General features: G+C 39.5%; 1 protein-coding gene across 2 annotated transcripts; it reads right to left on the bottom strand.

Annotated features, from left to right (window-relative positions):
* Positions 1-87: 87 nt before the first annotated feature.
* On the bottom strand, positions 88-19,392 carry si:ch211-198n5.11 (methylcrotonoyl-coenzyme A carboxylase 2). 2 transcript variants are annotated; one of them, XM_041270477.1, is made up of 13 exons: positions 19,072-19,392; positions 17,956-18,228; positions 16,760-16,956; positions 13,097-13,275; positions 12,433-12,513; positions 11,904-12,082; positions 11,258-11,447; positions 10,917-11,008; positions 8,025-8,181; positions 7,218-7,340; positions 6,236-6,378; positions 3,870-3,951; positions 88-713 (listed from the first exon to the last, which is right to left on the bottom strand). In XM_041270477.1, the coding sequence occupies exons 1-13, from the start codon at positions 19,089-19,091 to the stop codon at positions 627-629; spliced, it is 1,803 nt and encodes a 600-aa protein (XP_041126411.1). In that variant the 5' UTR covers positions 19,092-19,392; the 3' UTR covers positions 88-626. The 2 variants fall into 2 exon arrangements, with proteins under 2 accessions (XP_041126411.1, XP_041126412.1); XM_041270478.1 differs by lacking the exon at positions 19,072-19,392 and adding an exon at positions 17,545-17,687 and having other exon boundaries at positions 17,956-18,047.
* Between the last annotated feature and the right edge of the window lie 1,202 nt (positions 19,393-20,594).

Genomic DNA, 20,594 nt, shown 5'->3' with positions numbered 1-20,594 from the left:
AGTTTCCAAATCATTGCGTTTTAAAACATTTCAGTTTGCTTCTCTGGGTAAGTAAAGTATACTTTCATAGCCGGTGGCTGAAGATTTAACAAAACTTTCCTGACCTAAATATTTCTACTTGTTACACAAAGCCAAGACTGGATTAGCAAATCTGAATAACACTGCATCACACTTGATTTAACAAGAACAACAAATATTTTCTAAAGAGATTCCTTACCATGGCTACACAGTCCCAGAACTAGTTAATTATGCATTACCTATTTATGCATCAACTATGTTGTTCAGAGAAAGGCCTTGATAGTGGGACCAGTTAGAGCGCCCCACACCGTTGCTGGGTTCTGTAATTTGACGCACCTTGGCCGTTTGTCACAATACGCTGTGCCTGTCTGTGGTCTTCTGTCTGAATGGGCACAGTGGTCAATGCACTGCGTTGACAGACAAGCCGGATGCACAAGCACCCACTACCCTGGACCTTGTGCAGTCATTGAGATCCTTCTGCTTTCCTGTTATCGTTGCTGAATAGTTGCACAAAACTAGTAACACATTGCACACATTGCACACCGGGGGGAGGGGGTGGTTCTGATTGTACTTCATCTTTAAAACAGCTTTATTGAACAGTTTTATTGTTACATTCTAAGAACAGGGCCGCTCTGTATTCCTTTTGTGAGCTGGTAGTCCTGCTGTTTAATTATCCTCAAACACTTGTCCAGTACCTGAAAACAAAAACAAAAAAACTCAAATAAACGTATGATTTTGTATTGACTAGATACTGACAGGAAGCAAGGAAACGAAGTACAGGGTGATAAGAAAGTAAGTTTACCACATCAACACACCATATAGTTTTAATTACTTTCTAATCACCCTCTCTGTGTGTGTGTGTATTACACACACACACACACACATATATATATATATATATATATATATATATATATATATATATATATATATATATATATATATATATATATATATATATATATATACACACACACACACACAAGAAAATTTGCTGGTTGCATGTGTATTCAGTCCCTTAAGTCAGTACTTGGTAGAAGCACCTTTTGTAGCAATTACTGTTATCTTTTTGGATAGGTCTCTACCAGCTTTGCGCAGTAGGATGGTGAAATTTTTGACCATTCACGGGAAAATTGCTCAGGTTCTGATTAGTTTGTTGGGGATCGTCGATGGACTGCAATATTCAAGACTCGCCATATAATTTTTAATTGGATTCAAGTCAGGACTTTGACTGGGCCACTCAAGAACATTAATTCTCTTCTTGTTCAACCGCTCCAGTATGGCTTTGGCTTTGTGCTTCGGGTATATATACTCGTATGAGCTTAACATGCAGCCTACAGCACTCAGTATTCCCAGGTGGTCTCCCATCCAAGTACTAACCAAGCCCAACATTGCTTTGCTTAAGCATTGCATGGTAAGTTCGATTTGAAGAGCTTTTTGCCATCAGAGACGTTGCCCAGGGGTCACTACAAGGAAGTAGCTCTTCTGGACCCCCTGTGCTTCGGGTCATTGTCCTGCTGAAATGTAAATTTCCTCCCTAATTTCAGAGTCTTGGCTGACTCAAACAGGTTTTCATCAAGGATTCGCCTGTACTTTGCAACATCCATTCTCCCCTCTATCCTGACAAGATTCCCTGTCCCTGCTGAAGTGACGCATCCCCACAACATGATGCTGCCACCACCATGCTTTACAGCTGAGTGTTGACTGGGTGATGTGCCGTGTTGGGCTTGCGCCTGACGTAATGCTTGGAATTGAAACTCCATACATGTTTTAAGATGACGCTTTTTGAGTAATGGCTTCTTTCTTGCCACCTGTCCATACAGGCCAGCTTTGTGTAGGGACCGGCTTATTGTTGATGTGTGACTCCCATCTCAGACACAGAACTTTGCAGATCTCTCAAGGTCATTGTTGGCTCGAACCAGTTCCCTGCTTGCCCGGCTGCTGAGTTTGGTAGGGCGACCTGATCTGGGTAGTGTCTGGGTGGTATGATGCATCTTCCACTTCTTAATGATGGACTTCACTGTGCTGAGAGGGATAATCAGCGCCTTTGAAATCTTCTTGCACCCTTCTCTTGCCTTGTGCATCTACCACTTTATCCCTGACTTGTTTCAAAAGCTCCTTGGTCTTCATGGTTGCTTTGTTGGATCACTATGTGAGTTGCAGCTTGAAAGTCTTTATATACCTGAGTAAAATTATCTACAAGTTAAACCACTTTGAGTACACACAGGCTGAAACCATTTAATAAATTTTGTGACCTTTCAAACAAATCATGTGCACCTGTGCTGATTTAGGGCTGCAGTAGCAAAGGGGTTGAATACTTATGCAACTGAGATTAATCTGTTTTTTTTTTTCTCTGTAAATCTTACCTATTTATATTCTATATGCATTTTTTAACTTTATCAATGTAGAGTATTTTGTGTAGATTCTACATGAAAAGTCTAATTTAAAAGCGTTGTGGAATACGCTCGGGTGCCAACAAAATGTTGATTTAGATTTGTTCTGTATTTTTTATCCACAGGATAACATTTGTACAAAGGATCATTTTGACAATTCCTTAACATTGTTTTAGGATTTATTATACAGCAACTGGGCACTGCTCTTCCACTAGGTCTCAGGTTCTCTTATTAACCAATAACGGAATGGCAAATAAAGCCCAATTGACACTAATAACTGACACCTGCTCTAAAACCACTGCTTACAGATGAAATGCTTGAGCATTGCTCTTCTACAATTAGTATGTCAGACAAACAAATAGTATCATTGTAATAATGGCATAGTGACAGTAGAACTTAAGTACTTTGTAACACGCCATCGCAATGCCATTATCCCTTATACCACCGGATACTAATCTCCAATTGTTTTCTATGGAGGTCAGCCATTTTGTCATTGCTCAAGATGACTCTTTCAGTGGACAACAATGATTATTTCAGACAAAGGTAAATAAATAAACAACTTTATAAAGTTGAAGTATAATAGCGCTGCTGTGGTGTGTTCCTCAGTAACAATAAAACTGCCTCATTTAAAATAATGCCTTCAACCTCCATTACTACCTTGTAACACGGCACAGTGATGCCTTTATCCATCAACTGAAATATGATAGATACTATCCCTAAAATAAAATATGATATAACATACGACTGTACACTTTAAACCTGGAGCAAGAAGCTTCAATAAATCACAGGGATTCAGGGTTTCTGAAGTCATTTCTATTAGTCTACTTCCAGATGGAAGGTCGGGAGGAATCATTGCTACACTGAAGTCACCAGAGTTTGTGGCAGAAAGGAAGCAGATGTTTTTTGGTTTACCACAGAAATGTTTGCTCTTTTAGTTAGAATGAAGCTGTTTTTTTTCTTTTCAGACTACTAAATTAAGTGACTTAGCCATGGGCACTTTCTAGGCTTCCTCCAGGACTTGCTAGCTAATGAATTTCAGAAAGCTGGTGCTCGTTCAGCATGGAACCAAAACACTTTACACTATAGAATACCAACTAACCAATTAAGGCTCTACTGTCTGGTAGTTGACAGCGATTGGAGTTATGCACCCAGAGCCGCCGAGTTTAATAATAATGCAAGAATTACATGCAAAATAGCTTTTTTTTTTTTTTTTTTACTGTTAATGGTTGGTTTTAGTTTATATGGCCAGTATCAAAATCAACATGCATAACTATAAGATTTCCTTTATTTCCTTTATCAGTTTCCTGGACAGTAAAAATGGAAAATCTGGCACTTATTGCAGATTCATTTGAATCACAGCTGGTTGGCTGATGTGAATAATTTTGTAAGATTGTATTAAGACCAGTTTGTAATGAACTTTCTCAAATAATTACTTAAAAAAGACATTATGCAGCTAACCTTTCTGGTGTCCTTTGGCAAGATCACTCCATCATCCCAGACCCTCCCAGAGGAATAGAAGGCTGAGCTCTCCTCCTCCAACCTTGATAAAGAGAGAACTCTGTGAAAGAACATTCAGAAGCAGCAACCTCTGGAAGTAGTTAGTTTGGGGATTTACTTGTTGGTTTCCAATACAGGTCTCTTTAAAAATACTCAGAACTGTACAACCTACAGTGGCTCTCAAAAGTACTCACCCCCTTGGACTTTTCCACATTTTATTGTGTTACAACATGGAATCAAAATGGATTTAATTAGGAGTTTTGCCACTGATCAACACAAAAAAGTCCATAATGTCAAAGTGAAAAATAAAATCTACAAATTGTTTTAAATAAATTACAAATATAAAACAGAAAATAAATGAGTGCATAAGTATTCACCCCCTTTGCTATGACACACCTAAATAAGCTCTGGTGAAACCAATTGTCTTTAGAAGAAACATAATTAGTTGAATGGAGTCCACCTGTGTGCAAATAAGGTGTATCATATGATTTCAGGTTAAATACACCTGTCTCTGGGAGGTCCCACAGTTGGTTATTACATTTCCTAACAAAAACTACATCATTAAGACAAAGGAACATTCAAAGCAAATCCAGAATAAGGTTCTTCAAAAGCACCATTGATCGGTAGGATATAAGAACATTTCCAAGGCACCGAATATCCCTCGGAGCCCAGTAAAGTCTATTATTAAGAAATGGAGAGAATATGGCACAACTGTGAATCTGTCTAGATCAGGCTGTCCTCAAAAACGGAGTATTCAGGCGAGAAGGGCACTAGTCAGGGAGGCCACCAAGAGGCCTATGGTAACTCTAAAGGAGTTAGTCTTCCATGGATAAGCTGGGAGATACGGTGCATACGACAAAAATAGCTCAGGTGCTTTACAAAACTGACCTTTATGGGAGAGTGGCAAAAAGAAAGCCATTGTTGAAAAAAAACTTGCATCAAATCTCGGCTAGAGTTTGCCAGAAGGCATGTGGAAGACTCTGAGACCGTGGAAGAAGACTCTATGTTCTGATGAGACCAAAATAGAGCTTTTTGGCCTCAATGCTATGCACTATTGTGGCAGAGCAGAGCTCTGCCCTTTATAAACTGGCAGTTATGGGGTTAAATTCCCCTACCTGCCTGGGTTTATTGTGTTCAGGTGGCTGGGGTTGATTAGAGTAATTAACGATCAATCAGCACCCAGCCACCTGACATAAAAGGAGGCCTCAGCTTCCCATTAGGGAGAGGAGGGAGCTGAGGAAGCTAGCAGATGGTTGTGCTTGCTGTTTTTGGTTTTGTGATTTTTGAATTTTCTAATCCAGTGAAGGCATCGCCCAGCCTGGAAAGCATTATTTTTGTAAGTTTTGCTTTTTGTTTTGTTATTTGCATTTAAATATCTTTATTTTTGCCCTTGTGCCCTTTTATTTTGTGTTTATTTATAATTAAAGTATTATTTTTTTGAACTGCAGTCTGTCTCTGGGCCTCTATCCACTCGCCAGCCTGTCACAGCTATGTTTGGCGCATTCCTAACACCGCACATCATCCTGAGAAAACCATCCCTACCAATGAGATATGGTGGTGGCAGCATCATGCTACGGGGATGCTTCTCCGCGTCGGGGTCTGGAAAGCTCGTGAAGATAGAGGGCAAATGGAAGTAGCAAAGTACAGATAAATCCTGGAGGAAAAAACCTGCTGAAGTCTGCAAGAGACCTGGGACTTGGAAGAAGATTCAAATGTGCAAAGCTGGTAGAGACTTATCCAAATAGACTCATGGCTGTAATTGCTGCCAAAGGTACCTCTACCAAATATTGAGTCAATGGGGTGAATACTTACGCAATCAATTATTTTCTGTTTTGTATTTGTAATTAATCTAGAACAATTTGTATATTTTATTTTTCACTTTGACATTATGGACTTTTTTTGTGTTGATCAGTGGCAAAAACTAATTAAATCCATTTTGATTCCATGTTGTAACACAATAAAATGTGGAAAAGTCCAAGGGGTGAATACTTTTGATAGCCACTGTAAAAGAGCACTACAGATGACCAGTTTAGCTTACTATAACTAAATAGCTGACTGAATAGTAGCAAACAAATTCTGAACATAAGCGATAAAGACAGTAAGACAGCTTCAATACATTTTTGTAAACGTGTCGTGTCTAAACATTTATTTTTCTACATTTTGATGTACTTGCTTCTACTAAAGACTACAGATTGCCCTGCAGTCTATTCAGACCCATTAAGAGCCTTGAATGGATACTCCCCCAAATGAAAAAGCTGTATTTGAATACCCAAATGTGTAATTTTAAGGTTTATTCCACTGGAGCAGCATGGCTTCCTAAGACTTACCTTTTCTTCATCTGGTTCTTTTCCTTCAGTGCAACCTCAGCCTCTGCCCCCTGTAAGAGCTCTTCTGAATGGCCAGGACCCACAGCGGCCACTCTGGCATTAGGCCACAGGAAGAGGAAATTGGGATCGAATGATCTTCCGCACTAAAATGATAAAAACATGCTAGCTGAAGCTAGATCTAGCAGGAACAATGTGAGCTCACACCCTGTTGCTTTGCTGTACCTTTGCTGTATCCTGTACCGTACTTACGACTGTGATATACAGTGTTACTCATTCATCAAAATAATTAGAAGTTGCCTTCTGTCCGTGTGTTTGCATCCAAATCAATGCTTCCTTCTTGCAACAGGACTGATTTTCTGACAGTATGTCAATCGTGGAAACGGAAACAGGAGGCGATGTGGTCCAGTGGTTAAAGAAAAGGGCTTGTAACCAGGAGGTCCCCGGTTCAAATCCCGGCTCACTCACTGACTCAGTGTGTGGCCCTCAGCAAGTCACTTAACCTCCTTGTGCTCTGTCTTTTGGGTGAGACGTTGTTGTAAGTGACTCTGCAGCTGATGCATTGTTCACACACCCTAGTCTCTGTAAGTCGCCTTGGATAAAAGCGTTTGCTAAACAAACAAATAATAAAAGAAAAACAGTATCAACATTTGCAGGAGGGAGCACTGATTTGTATCTCTGACAGTTTTAAGTAACGTCACAAAAGCTCCCCTTCACAACACAACCTGCTAATGAAAGACAGAGCAGAAGCAGCTCAACTGTGTTGCTTTTTTTTTTTTTTTTTTTACTACCCAATTCCAAAGTATGTGACACTTACTAGCTAGAAACAACTAGAGGATGCACTGAGTGTACAAGCATCTCACTATCTACTACTAAAATCTTCACCATGTCTCAGATATATCCACTTTAAAAGAGAGATCCTCTTTGTACATTTGCTGTGCCATGTAGTTTCAATACATCCTGTAGTTATTATTTAAATACATACCATTGCATAGCTTTCCCCTCCATAGCAGCCTCCAATGACCACAGTTATCTTGGGGGTGGAAGCACAGGCTACAGCTGACATCATGGAGGCTTGGGCCTTCAGTCTGTTAGTGTTGATCTCTGCCTGTGACAGTAACGAATGATTACATTAGCAGCTGGGGTCTCAGTGTAATTTTTTTTGTCCGAAAGGAAAAAAAAAAATTATAAGTGTCACCAGACTTACAAAAAAGAAACAACTAAACTAAATCTAGTATATCAGTAACACACAGTTCAGGCTAAAAGTGCAAAATTATAACCACAGAATATATTCATCTGTATCTGTAAAATGTGTATAGAACCAACAGTTTATGGGATTGATTGATGAATATTCAAGGCAGTTATGTTTATCATGTGAAGTATGGCAGAGAAACAGATAGACTTGATCAATGTAGACCCATATCCATTGTGTGTACAATTCTGAGTTTCAAATCGCCCATTTCCAGCTGTATTCCATGCAACCTACTGTACAAAGCTGTTAGAACATGTACAAAGACTGCAGGACAACCTAATGGAATCACCAAAAACAAAAGGAGGTTGCTTGTTAAAGTTAAAAACTCTAGGATATCGGTATGCATCCAATTACTTAAAAGATCAAGTTACTTACTACTAACAACCAACTGTTGTTGTGTGTCTAGCACATAATCACTGCATCATGTGTTCTTTCTGCTATAGTCTAGCTGCATGTAAAATGGGGGCATTCTGCAGTGCCCAGTGTGACGCAGATTAAAACTGAGGATAGTATACACACATCTTCCTTCTGCCTAAGTACCTGAGATATGGTTGCTGTAACGGCCGAGTATGGAGGTGTGTTTTGTAGAAATATCAAAGGGATGCCACGCTGGTCACAAAGTTGCACAAAATGACTGCCTTTCAGAGCGGCTTCATAGGTCAGCTCGCCATTGTTAGCCACAACACCAACTAGGTGCCTGGTAGAGAGAAAACAGAGAAGTGTATGTCATTTGAAGCGACTTGCTATCTTTTGTACTGCACAGCTGGGAAGTTGCTACAACAAGGCATTCAATCATGAAAGTGTCCCAGGGAGTTGACAAAGTCAGCTACCCAGGAGACACTGCTAGTCATCTGTTATCCACGAACACAAACCAGCATGTACGGCTGGACAACAGTGACATTTTCAATTACTGATTTCCGGCTACAAATTCTCATGACAATAATGTTTGCAATTTTAGTGTATTAACTGTGACTTGCTCTTTTTTTGTGGTCGGCATTCCGTTCATTGTATTTTTTATTTTTTTTTAAATAACGCAATTCCATTGTTCTCTCCCACAACAGGGGATGGGGGGCGGGGTGTGGGGGACTAAATTAATGTTATTATTCGATGTCCAGTTTAATTGCATGCTACTTAACGACCCCTCCTCCTCTCCCAGCTTCTCTTTATGGTATCAGTTGTCTACAGAAAGAGAGAAGAACAAAACATCTCATTAGCTGTACTGCTGATCCCTTTAGCTTTAGATGACTGCCAGAAACACAATTATCACCAATAATATGATCGATAATATCGGTACAATAAATAATCAATATAACGAATGTATCAATAATATCATGACATTCAAATATTGTACCAACCCCACAAGCAGGTTTCCAAGTTATACTGCTGCATGCTGTTTACAGTAATGAAAGCAGTAATATCACTGGCTGTACTGGTGATTTGCACAGAATACAGAATGATAACAGAAAAAAGGCTGAGGAAGAGAAAAACATGAGACGTGGTAATAGTTACAATGAAAAAGCTCTTTGGAATTTGAAACTGAAGAGAGCCATTAAAAACGTCTACAATACAGCCTCTCTAAATGGTCAAATCAATCCAGATTAGGCTTAAATCAGAAAACAAACTTCTACAGAATTTAACCACTAAACAGATTTCCTTTTTTTGGTCAAATCCTATGCACATGTTTTTTGCCAATTAACAGGAATGCCAAATGATGAGAATCAGAGGCCGCACATGTTGTAGATTATAGATTTATTATTACAGAGAACACCTAATGTGTATTTTACTTGCTGCTGTGTTTCTATAAAATAGGTATCTTTTGAAACAAACTCTACTTTCTAGGATTTTAGACTATTTTATGCCCATTTCTAAATGATGTATAGTAACTTTAGAATAAAAAACTTGCATGAGAGGGACATTAAAGGCATGGGAATAAACATTTTATTTGTTCACAAATGTAACCTTTAAACATATGTAATAAATTGTAATACATCAAGACATTGAATTAGTTAATAAACAGTTAAATGAGTTGAGCCAAGAGTTAAAAGTGGAGCAGCCAATCTTTTGAAGAATATTTTACCTTAAATAAATAAAATCGATTCTGGCTTGTGCTATTGTGGCTAGGAGCTGCTCTTCAATACAACTTGTCTGCTACAGACTATATGCAAGGCTAGATCAGCCTAATTTGTATTAGTTAGTGCCAGCACCATCTGTATCTATGGCAAGCGAATAGAACCAAAGAGCAGTTCCTTAATTTAGGTGAAAGCACACAGACAGGCTTATCAGATATAGGATAAGGGACAATACATAAAAAACAAACAAAATTAAATAAAGATGTTTTTATTATAAGCTAATTAAAATAACAAATGTGTTTATTAGTCTAAGCAGTTTATTTCAGTTCCCTTGTAATGAATCCCTAGGCAATCAAATTCTGAGCAGCACTTGTGATGCTACTGGCGTCATCACTGACATCATGACAAGAAAAACAATGGGAACCAAGCTAATCTTAATCTTAATCCCATTCATGTCTAATGTGATTATCCAAATCTCACCTTCCCAACAAAAAGCTTGTTTGTTTTGCACTCTGGATTGCTTTCATAATAAATAATACCATCACATCACCACCAGTTTTGTCATGGATTTGGCATAATTTCTATAACTGAACACATGTGGATGGCGCAAAATAATTTATTTTGTAATTGCCGGCAGTAATTTGAAATATGGCTCTACTAAAGCCTTGAATAATTCCTTGTTTTTTATTTTATAACAGGATGGCTTTGTTTTGAAATTACCAGGGCACAACCCTTAGTAGTTATTTTTATAGTCTCCAGCTTGCTCAGGGACAGCTCCAAACACTGTTTGGCAATTGTAATTGTTTTTTTTTTTGTTTTGTTTTTTGTTTTTTTTAAGTGTACTGGCAGAATAGGTTGAAAAAGTAATGCCTGCAGACAGTTAGAGCAACTTTTTGGGGTCTGAAATATCTTACCAAACATTCATTGTGGATATAACTTTCTTTTTGTTCATCCTGGTTATTTTTTAAAACTCAGAAGTTATAGCACCCCTGTGGCCATAAATAGGGCTCCCATTACAACGGGTACACCAGAGTGTAACCATTAACCGGTCCCCCCTGAAACCCTCTGAAGGTAAAATGTACTCCTTTTTGCATCCAAAAGAGTTGCAGACTGTTACTAGACTGTGTAATTACACAGTATGACTCGAGGCTGGAGCATTTGGTGTGTTTTATTTATTTATTTATTTATTTATTTTTATTTTAGTTGTCACCAGTGGTTTTTACCCTGGTTTTCTCCTCAATTTGGAATGCCCAATTATTATTTTTATCCCGGTACACCGCTGCAACCCCCCAGCGACTTGGGAAACGGAGGCTGAAACATATCTCCTCCGAAACGTATTCCCTCCAATGTCCTGGTTTCTTACCCTTCAATTCTGGCAAAGCCGGTTACTAGTGTAGTTCCATACCGGGCTTTGAATTCCTGAAACCGGCTTCCATCTGTGAGGCGGCTCACAATCTGCATGAGATGAAAAAACAAGATTTATTTTAATTTATCAGAATTATAAATGGATTGAAGTGGGCCTGTCACTCATTTTCAGCTAGCTTTATTGTCTCATAATTGCATGAGAGATACACTGCTTAAAAAAATCAGACTGATTTTCTACTGTTATTGGTTGATTTGATCCACTTTTACCCGTCCAGAACAAGGTAAAGCTGGATTTTTTTTTTAGATCATTCGATAGCACTGTGGAATCTCCCTGCACACCAGCTTGACGTCCAGAGTGTGTGTGTAATCTCGGGGGGCCAGGCCTTGGAGCTCTGAGGAGCTGTACAGAGGCTCTTCTTCTGAAAGGTCTTCCAGTGGCAGCTCAAAGTTCAGCGTCGTAATGATGTTTCTGGTGCATTCATAGGCGTCCTGTTCCTTGGCAGAAAAGTGGTCAACACAGCCACTCACTCTGGAAAAAAGCCGTAGAGAAAGACAACATCACCAATATCCAACACACTTGTTTCTAATACACGCAGGAACACTTAGGATCAGGAGGCTGTCAGCCATGGGAAAACTGAAAAGTCACAATTTCAAAAAATTTTCAAAATGATATGGAATATCTATCTAGACCTATATATACAGTGAATAGACTCTCAATATATCACCCCTGGGGGGTAAAAACCAGGGTTAACATAAAGTTAAAGCACATCAGTATTTAGATCTGCCACTGTTTAGATCATTAAAATAGACCCCAGTGTCATGAAAATGAATGCAATCCTCATCATTTCACTTTGTTTTATATTGCAACACATTGTCAGTAAAGCAGATAAAGTTTATAACTGAACTTACAATACTTTACATTGCATTTAAAAAAGAATGTTGTTTGGAAACCCTTATTTTGTCCCTCCTCACACGCCTCACTTACTCTGCATGCAGTCTAGCTCCTCCGAGCTCCTCGGAAGTCACCTCCTCCCCTGTAGCCGCTTTCACAAGAGGAGGTCCTCCAAGGAATATTGTCCCGATCCTCTCCACCATAACAGTCTCCTCTGCCATAGTAGGGATATAGGCACCGCCCGCTGTGCAAGAACCACACACTACCGCCACCTAGAGGTCACACATCAGTGCTTCATGAAGGCATTGTCAGGGAAGGGTTAAGGTTAGATTTTAAGCTACTGTAAAGGTTTTCTTTATTGTTGCAGATTACTGCGACAGCTTCCACTGTGGTCCTCTAGGGGCACTGTTTTTATTCAGCGGTTTCAAACTACTTGCTGCTATCTACCACTGCTCTGTGGCCAAAATATGTTCTCTACCACTGGTGTTCAGTCTCTAAGTGACTTTATAAGCATATTGTCTTATTACTTTCGACCTCAAATGCACAGCTGAAATATACTTCAACAGGTGCATTGCAGGAAAAAAAAGGTAATATTTCAAATGGCGACTAAAACTTCAGGTACCTGAGGGATTTTCATGGCTGACATTATGGCTTCATTGTAAAACGTTCTCCCTCCATGGTTCTTGTCTGGAAAAAGCTCAGCCTGAAAATGCGAGTAAGAAGAAATTCCATTTTGAATGCTCCCATGCTGTAACATAATTAGCTATGCTCTATATGAGCACACAGTGGTATTTTGTTATTTTCGACCCCAGTCTATAAGTAAACAAGCAATGAAGACTCACAAAGCAATGCAATTTAATGCTGTTGGTTAATTCAGTTTCTCATCTACTAGAATAATATAACAATCAACACAAACAATTCATTAACTTTCTTTGCTTGCACACAGCAATGCTTTTCTGACTGCCCAGTATCCTACACCACACTCAGCTGGAGGGAGACGGCATCTCTCACTGCACAAGGTACAGTCTAGATTTCAATTGCCCCAAGGCAACATTATCCTTGCTTTAAATTCCCATTTATATATAGAATTTATACATACATTACCACTGGACTCAACCAGTCTGTTTGTGCAAGGTTACTTTTGTAACAATATTATATATCTTCTGCTGTTTTATGTGGGACTAAATCATTTACAGAAAACCAATAAACAGATTATGATAATATTGCTTTGCAAATGAGAGGTCACACAACGGTTTCTAACACCTTAGGTATTCTCCTTTAAATACCTGAAGCGGAAGGAAGCCTCCCCCGCTGTCTACTAGGTACACACAGGGCAGACTGTTCTGGATGGCAACATCCTGGGCTCTCAGCTGCTTCTTCACTGTGATTGGATAGGCAGTGCCTCCTTTCACTGTAGCATCGTTGGCAATAAACACACACCACAGCCCGCTGATCTTACCTACACCTAAGGGATGCAACGACAGGGGATTAAAAGCTTCAAGTACAAAACTTTAGTTTCAACTGTGAAAATAATAAAAAATAGTTTTTAATTATTGCAGTATGTTGTACATTGAAAATGACTGAAAATAAATTGCATGTATGAGCACTAATGTAATAGTTTTCCTCCTACAAAACAGGCGTATTTGTTGTGTCAATGTTTGCATTTCAATACTTAATTTGCCAGGTTATTGGTATGCTATTCATTGCTTCTTTTCACCATTTTTTTCCATTTCTCAGGGTTTGACTATAAATAATAAAAATGTTTAATTCATAGTGTTGAAAAATCTATATATCGCAAAGGTCATTCCAGCTCAAATGGACCACAGCGACTACATCAACTCTACATAGATGACAACATTATTTATTTTTCCATCCCCTAGAAACATTAGGTTAAAGATAATCAAAATTGGCATTTCACATCCTTCAATTTCTCACTTGATGAAGGGCATAATTTCCATTACATGAGAGTAGGTGTTAAAACCTTTATCTGAAATTGGACTCAGCTCTCGCCAAGATAAGCAATGCTGGCTCCAGGGATCAACCAAAGTGTGGCCTCCCTAGCATCAGTATGACAACCGTCTGGACTGAGCTGAGTAGGGTACTTTTATGGGGTCTTCAAGTGGGCACCGTCCATCCTTGGTGTTTTGTCGACTAGCCCAAAACACCTTAAGAGGGCTCGACAGTGATTCTGGCATCCCAACACCACCCCACTCAGTACCACACCCAGCTATAGCCATTTTACCCACCTTCCTTTTTCTTTCCTATTGTGCTTGAGGTCCCCAACCAGAATCTTTTCGTCTCAACCAGAGACAATTGCTGCTCCTCTCTGCTGCTTGAAATAAGTTCTTTACTATGTGTCCCAACTCCTGGCCACTGAATCAGATGTCTCTGAGAAACCAGGTTGTGGAGTGTGCCTCGACAAATCACCTCCACTGGGTAAACCTGGGCTCTCCATCCTCACTGTTCCGCTTCAGCAGCTAGCTTAGCATACCATTTTTTTTTTCTTTCATACACAGCATCCTCCCATGGCATAGTTAACTCTACCAGGTGAACAAGGCGTCCTGATCCAGACCACAAGACAATATCAGGTTGAAGTTTAGTGGTGGCAATCTCAGGTGGAAAATAAGCCGTTGTCCAACATCTGCCAGCATTTTCCAGTCTCTAGCAGCTTCCGGTTGTCCTAGACGAGTTTTAGTTTTAATACATTTTCTTGGTGTTTGCTCCCCTGGACAGAAGAATGTTGTTCATAGTCTGTCATATATTACTAGCATTGGTGGCACCCTGTTGTTCATGCTGCGCTTGTCTTCCAATGCGAAGGCCAAACATTGTAGCACCTGGTCATGACGGCACGCAAACCATCCTTGGCTAAGACTCACCTTACATCCTGTCAAAAGTCTTAATATAGCTGGTGATGAACAAAAAGGACACCATGGATCCTCTCCTACCCATAGATTAAGGTTCTGTGGTCATGGGAGAACATCATATGTTGACCTGATGAGGAAACTGATCTTGCTCTGTTCTACTGTCCATAAATCTTGTCAGCTGATCTTGCATTGTTGCACTCTCCCATCGTGTCCATTCTCCCTGCTTGGCCTGGGAAACTGCCTTTCCGCACCGACCAAGGCCTCCTCTTCCATGCTGTACTTGCCCCATGATATCACTGATACGAAGGGCAGCCTTTGCATCTTCCACAGATTCCTTTGCCACCCACTTTCTTCCAGTTTTCAGCACAGGTGCTGCCTCCCTCACACATTCGTCGTGTGACTCTACCAATGTAATTTCCAATCGAACCTTGGCGCACTTAAACTCCTCGGTTAGAGCTGAGCCTGGCAGCTGCAGTATCTCTTTACCATACAGTCCCACTCTGCTGAGGCAGCGTGGAACTCCCAACCATTTCCTGACATATGAACTGATTAACACTTCCAGCTTCTCTACTGTTGTCAAGGAACCCTCATACACAGTTGGCCACAGAAGTCTTGGCAGTAGACCAAACTGAAAGCACCAGAGTTTAAGTTTGCCCGGTAAAGCACTGCTGTCTATGCTCTTCAACCCTTGCACTGCTTGTTATGTCCTTTAGGTTCCCATCATACCATCTCCCAAGACTTTTCAGGCTTCTCAGACACTGTTGGTACTGCCTCACTGTTAATATAGAACCTCTTCTCCACTACTTTACCTTTAATTATAGAGATGCTCCTTGACTTAGAGGGCTTGAACTACATTCATGACCATTCAATGTTATTAATTAGTTTGCCCAATAACCGACTAGTGCAGGCTGCTGCTGTAGTCATGACTGTCATGTCATCCCTGTATGCTCTAATTGGTGGTAGTCGCATTCCAGAAGTCATTGTCTTATTTGACGCCCTAATAAATTACTTCCATTGCCACAGTAAAAGCCAGGGTAGAAATGGTGTATCCTGCCATTATTCCAATATCTAGACATTGCCATGTAGTGGTGAATTCTGAAGTTACAAAACAAAATTGTTCATCTCCGAAGTAGGTTTTCACTAAGTCTGTTATTGTTCTCATTGCACTGAAAAAATAAAATGCTGCCCAAAGAAGCTCGTGTGGTACTGAATCGTTTGCATTGCTAAATCCAGGAATGTCACATGGCACTCCATCCTCTCCTTTTTAGTTGTTTCAGTTTGCTGCCAGATCACACTTGTGCTAAGCATACTGGGAAACCTGGAATACCGGCTTTTTGTACTGAAGTGTCAATGAAGCAGTTGTTCAATATGTAAGCTGACAAACTCTGAGCAACAATGCTGAAGAAAATCTTGCCTTCCATGTTTAACAGGGAAATAGGACGGAACTGACCGATACTCATAGAATCTTTTTCTTTGGGTATAGACCCCATCTGCCTGGCACCATGCTCTTGGTACAACCTGTTTTTCCCATCTACTTTCATGAATTTCCACAGGATTCTTAGAACACCAGGGGCACTCTTGTACACTCTGTATGGAACTCCATTAGACCAAGGAGATGATGATGCACTTACCTTTTTCACAGCTTGCTCTACTTCTTTCCACTTAGGTGCGCAGTCCTCCATTTGGTATTCTGGCAGATTGATAGGTGGAATGTCTGAAGCAATCGACATAGTCTCCTACCTTTTTGAATCTGTGTGCATTTCCTTGAGTTATCTCTCCAGCTCAGACAGTTGCTTTTAGTATGCCATTTTTCTCCCTGATGAATAACTTCTTTGCAAATTTGAATGGGGCTTTATAAAAAAGTTAGTTCTTGCATGCTCCTTCTTTTTGCAGCGTTTTCGTAGGCGCTCAGACCTGCGCAGTGTTGCGAGCCTATCTTTTATGAACCTTTGTAATAAACTTTCACTTTCTCACTTGATGAGTTATACAGCACTTATTTTCCATACACATGACACAATTTGGTCCACTTGAGCTGGAATAACCCACAAGTCAAAGTAAAACAAAAAAGTTTCAATACAGCCATACCCGTGACACACCCTGCCGAGGGTACATCCCCATAGGGCATTCCCAGCCCAGCAAAGGGAGACAGCTCGAGGAAATCCTCTCCATCCAGGAGCTGCCGGAGTCTGTCCCAGACAAGCAGCTTCTTGTTCCTCTGTGTGTGGCGGAGGACTGCATTGTCCCCTCCTCCCTTCCCCACTTTCTCCATACACTCAGAGTACCTGTGGGTTCACAATAAAGACAGTTTAGTTGCACCCTGTGTATGATTCAATGCACTGCTGACCGCACACCTCTTCAGCACCACCTAGTGGTGAAAATACTGGAAGCTTTCCTGTTTCTAGGCCAGCAGCTCTCAAACTCTTCCCACACAGGACACCCTATTAAAGTGACATGCCCTGCCAACCACCACAGCACAATAATTTATATTAGCTAATATATCTTTACATAGAATTTTACAGAAAACAGAAAATTAATCTGACAGACTGTCCAATATACTAACATCACACTTCAAAAGTATAACTGCACTCTAGCCTAGACCATCAATACCTCTGTAGTCAGTTTAATGATTCATTTACATTTGACCAATAACCCAGCCTTTACTGACCATGTTAAGTCTATGTTAAAAAGATTAAAATATCCTGTAAATTGTTAGCCGTATAAGAAAAACTTATACTGGATCACAGACTGCCATAGGAGAAAACAGGGTTCAAGGAGGCACAACACACACAGCTAAGTAATAAAGCCCCACCTACACTGCCTTGCCACTTTATTAGGACCTGTAGCTAATACTGGATTGAGCCCTAGCTTACCCGATCACAGCCTTGACACGATGTGGCAGAGACTCCACCAGGTGCTGGAAGGTCTCACAGGGCATATTAATCCAGCCAGTATTTCACGCAATAGATACAGAGATGTAATCAAACATCCTCAATTGGATTGAGATCGTGGGATTCTGCTGTCCAATAGGATGGGTACATTATCACCTTGCAATCACCATGAAGGAATAAGTATAGAATTTCTGGATGGACTTGATCTGTAACAATGCTTAAGTAAACTGCTGCATTTGTTTGTCCTGCCAGAGTAATCAAGGGACCCTGGGTATACCAGGAAAACACTAATAAAGTGGCCAGGGAGTGCAAATCGGCCATTTTAGCATCAGAGTGCACATGCACATCATTTTTGTTTCCCGGTTACCTTCACTACACTGCAATGAGTCTTACCTTGCATGACAAGATGTACTGTTGCGGAAATTTGCTTCATACACATGTCTGTGAATTGGCTGGATAGCTCCATCTAAAACTGGAAAGGAATTGGGCAATTGTCTGCTTCGTACATGGCTACTCCTGAGCAATGTCCTTGTGAATGGATGTGTGATGGGTTTCTGTGGCCTCCATGTGTGTATTAGAGAAAGGCATCTACTTGTCCTTCTGCATTCACTGTGTGTATCATTCCATGCACCTCTTGATAACAACTCTGTCCTGGTCCACACACCCCTGAAAGAACACTGTGTTAGTGTACAATACAATTTAATTTCAAAATTGAGCCAATATATTACATGCATTTAAGGCAAAATTTGCAGCATACACAGTAAAAGCGTTTGTTAATATAGTATTTTTCTAGTCCACCATAGCTTTGGTGCACACTGGCTTTCCAGTTGGTTTATAGTCCCTTTGGTAGTCTGGGTTCATGGTATACAAACAGAAAAGGAACAGACTGCAGTTTGAGCTATTCCAGGTTTTACTTTGAGCCTAATTTGATGCTACATGTAATGCCTTAAATTGTACGCATAAACGGTATTAGATACAGTATCTGCACCTTTCTGTGTGCAACGGTTTTTTTTTTTTTTTAACTGGTCATTTAGCAAGGGGTCACGGGCGCTATTACGGTGGTTGCACGTGTACGCGTGCTGTTTATTTCTTGTTATGAAACATTTTTGCTGTTTATTTTTAAGCAACTGTCCTGGTTTTCTTAAAATGACATTTCTGTGCTGGGGCCAAATTTAATTCATGCTAATAATAATAGCTTCGTATACATGTCCTTTGTAACAAGTTTGGTAACATTAAAGTTTAACAAAAACGTTGCAAAAGTTAAACTGTTGCAAAACTAACAACCATTACAATAAAACAATGAAGAATCCCGAAATGAATACACTTACTTTCGTGCAATTTGCTATTGTACTACAGTAAGACCAGGCGAATACAAAGGTCATTATTTATTCGTATCTGTGTCTGCAATTATAATACTCGGAAAGGGGACACAACTTGTAAGCCTTGCCATTTAAAATACAAGTAAAACGTGTCCGGACTTAATTTGCTTTTTTTTTGTACTGTACTTACCTTCTAATGTACTTGTACATGGTTTGTCAGCCTTTCTTGAAAACTTGCCACTTTCAGTGTCGCACTGATTATCGTATGAAGGGAAACAAAAAAAAAAAAAACGACCTCTGTCCCACTTATTTGTTTGTGGGTAAACGTATGTGCTAATTTCGTTCATTCAGCGCAGTGCAGTCTTGTTTTTGTGTCAAGGTTAACTGTAACTATATTATTTGTATTTTGTTATTTAACATTTAAACCCTCCCCTTACAAAAACTACTTTACTGCATTATTTTTGTGAGGTACCAATGAAAAATGTAGCCTCCACCCCATGCAGTATTACTGTACCAAAACAGACCACAATCCATTGCAGTAATATTGATATAGTACTACATGTACCAGAATACTTTGCGATATGAAAATACAAATATTATTTAAAAAAAAAAAAAAAAAAAACGTGTTCTGGGTAACCTGGAGCCATATGGTCCAGAATAATTTTTTAGACTACAGTAATGTTAGTTCAATTATAATTGAAAGAGTATTATCAGTAGTGACAGCCGATTTGTGTTTTAATCAACTAAATTACCTACTCAAATTAGAACATTACATTACATAGGATTGAATTAGTTATAAATGGGTGCTAGTTTTGCATCCACTTTCTTACCTCTTAGCGTGATTAACATTGTTACTGGTTCCCGTTATTGTGCCGATACTTTTATAAAATACTTTTGTTAATTCAAGACTTGCAAATATTTAAACAATAAACAATAAATAGGAACCCTTACTGTAAGTCACATGGTTTGATTGCAGCTATACCATGGATCACAGTTGCCAAGACTGCTAACAATAAGCGGAATTGGGCTTGTTTTTAAAAACGTCGCTTTGATTTTTTGAGAGTCGGGGGTTGCGTGATTGAATGTATATACTCGTCATTAGAATTTTAGAATCATCCTATCCCCACCAATTCAACTAAGAAATGCGAACTACTAAAAAATAGTGTGGAATTTGTATAAACACCCCCGCACTCCCCTTCATTTGAATTGAGTGGGCTTGTTTTGAAGGGCAGTGACGCTTTTTTTTCTCTCGTGACACTTGGCAGCACTATGATTAGGTACAGAAGAAGCAGCAGCAACATTTCACCTGTAAAGCGTTGCCTGTGTGAGATAACCAACGAAAAAAAACTTGGTTAGCACTTACTTTAAAATATATATATATATATATATATATATATATATATATATATATATATATATATATATATATATAGCATATATAAAATGGTATTCATATTTTTTGGAATATTATGGAGAATCACTTGAACAGAAATTGTGTAAATTATTACACAGTGCACGTTTTTTCTTTCATTTTTGCTGCAACATAACTCTGCCATTAGAGGGAGCATGTGGCTCATTGCAAAAAAGCTGAAGTTCAATGTTTGAAACGTTTATGGATATTCGCTTAGCGACATTGTACAAAAAATTTGACATAGGTAACTCTTTGTCACAAAACGGAGCACATGCGTTTGGTAAACAGTGGATGTCTTGAAC

This window comes from Polyodon spathula, chromosome 14 (assembly GCF_017654505.1).
Source record: "Polyodon spathula isolate WHYD16114869_AA chromosome 14, ASM1765450v1, whole genome shotgun sequence".
In the NCBI taxonomy this organism is placed as follows: Eukaryota; Metazoa; Chordata; class Actinopteri; order Acipenseriformes; family Polyodontidae; genus Polyodon; species Polyodon spathula.
This window is presented reverse-complemented; position numbering and strand designations above follow the sequence as displayed.

What these genes read in the sequence shown, in the direction of transcription:
- si:ch211-198n5.11 (XM_041270477.1), bottom strand. Translation starts at nt 19,091, where the DNA reads ATGTACAAGTACATTAGAAG. An exon ending in ATGTACAAGTACATTAGAAG is followed by an intron (nt 18,229 to 19,071) that starts GTAAGTACAGTA and finishes GTGTTCTTTCAG; the next exon opens with GGGTGTGTGGACCAGGACAG. An exon ending in GAGGGGAAAGCTATGCAATG is followed by an intron (nt 6,379 to 7,217) that starts GTATGTATTTAA and finishes TTATCATTTTAG; the next exon opens with TGCGGAAGATCATTCGATCC.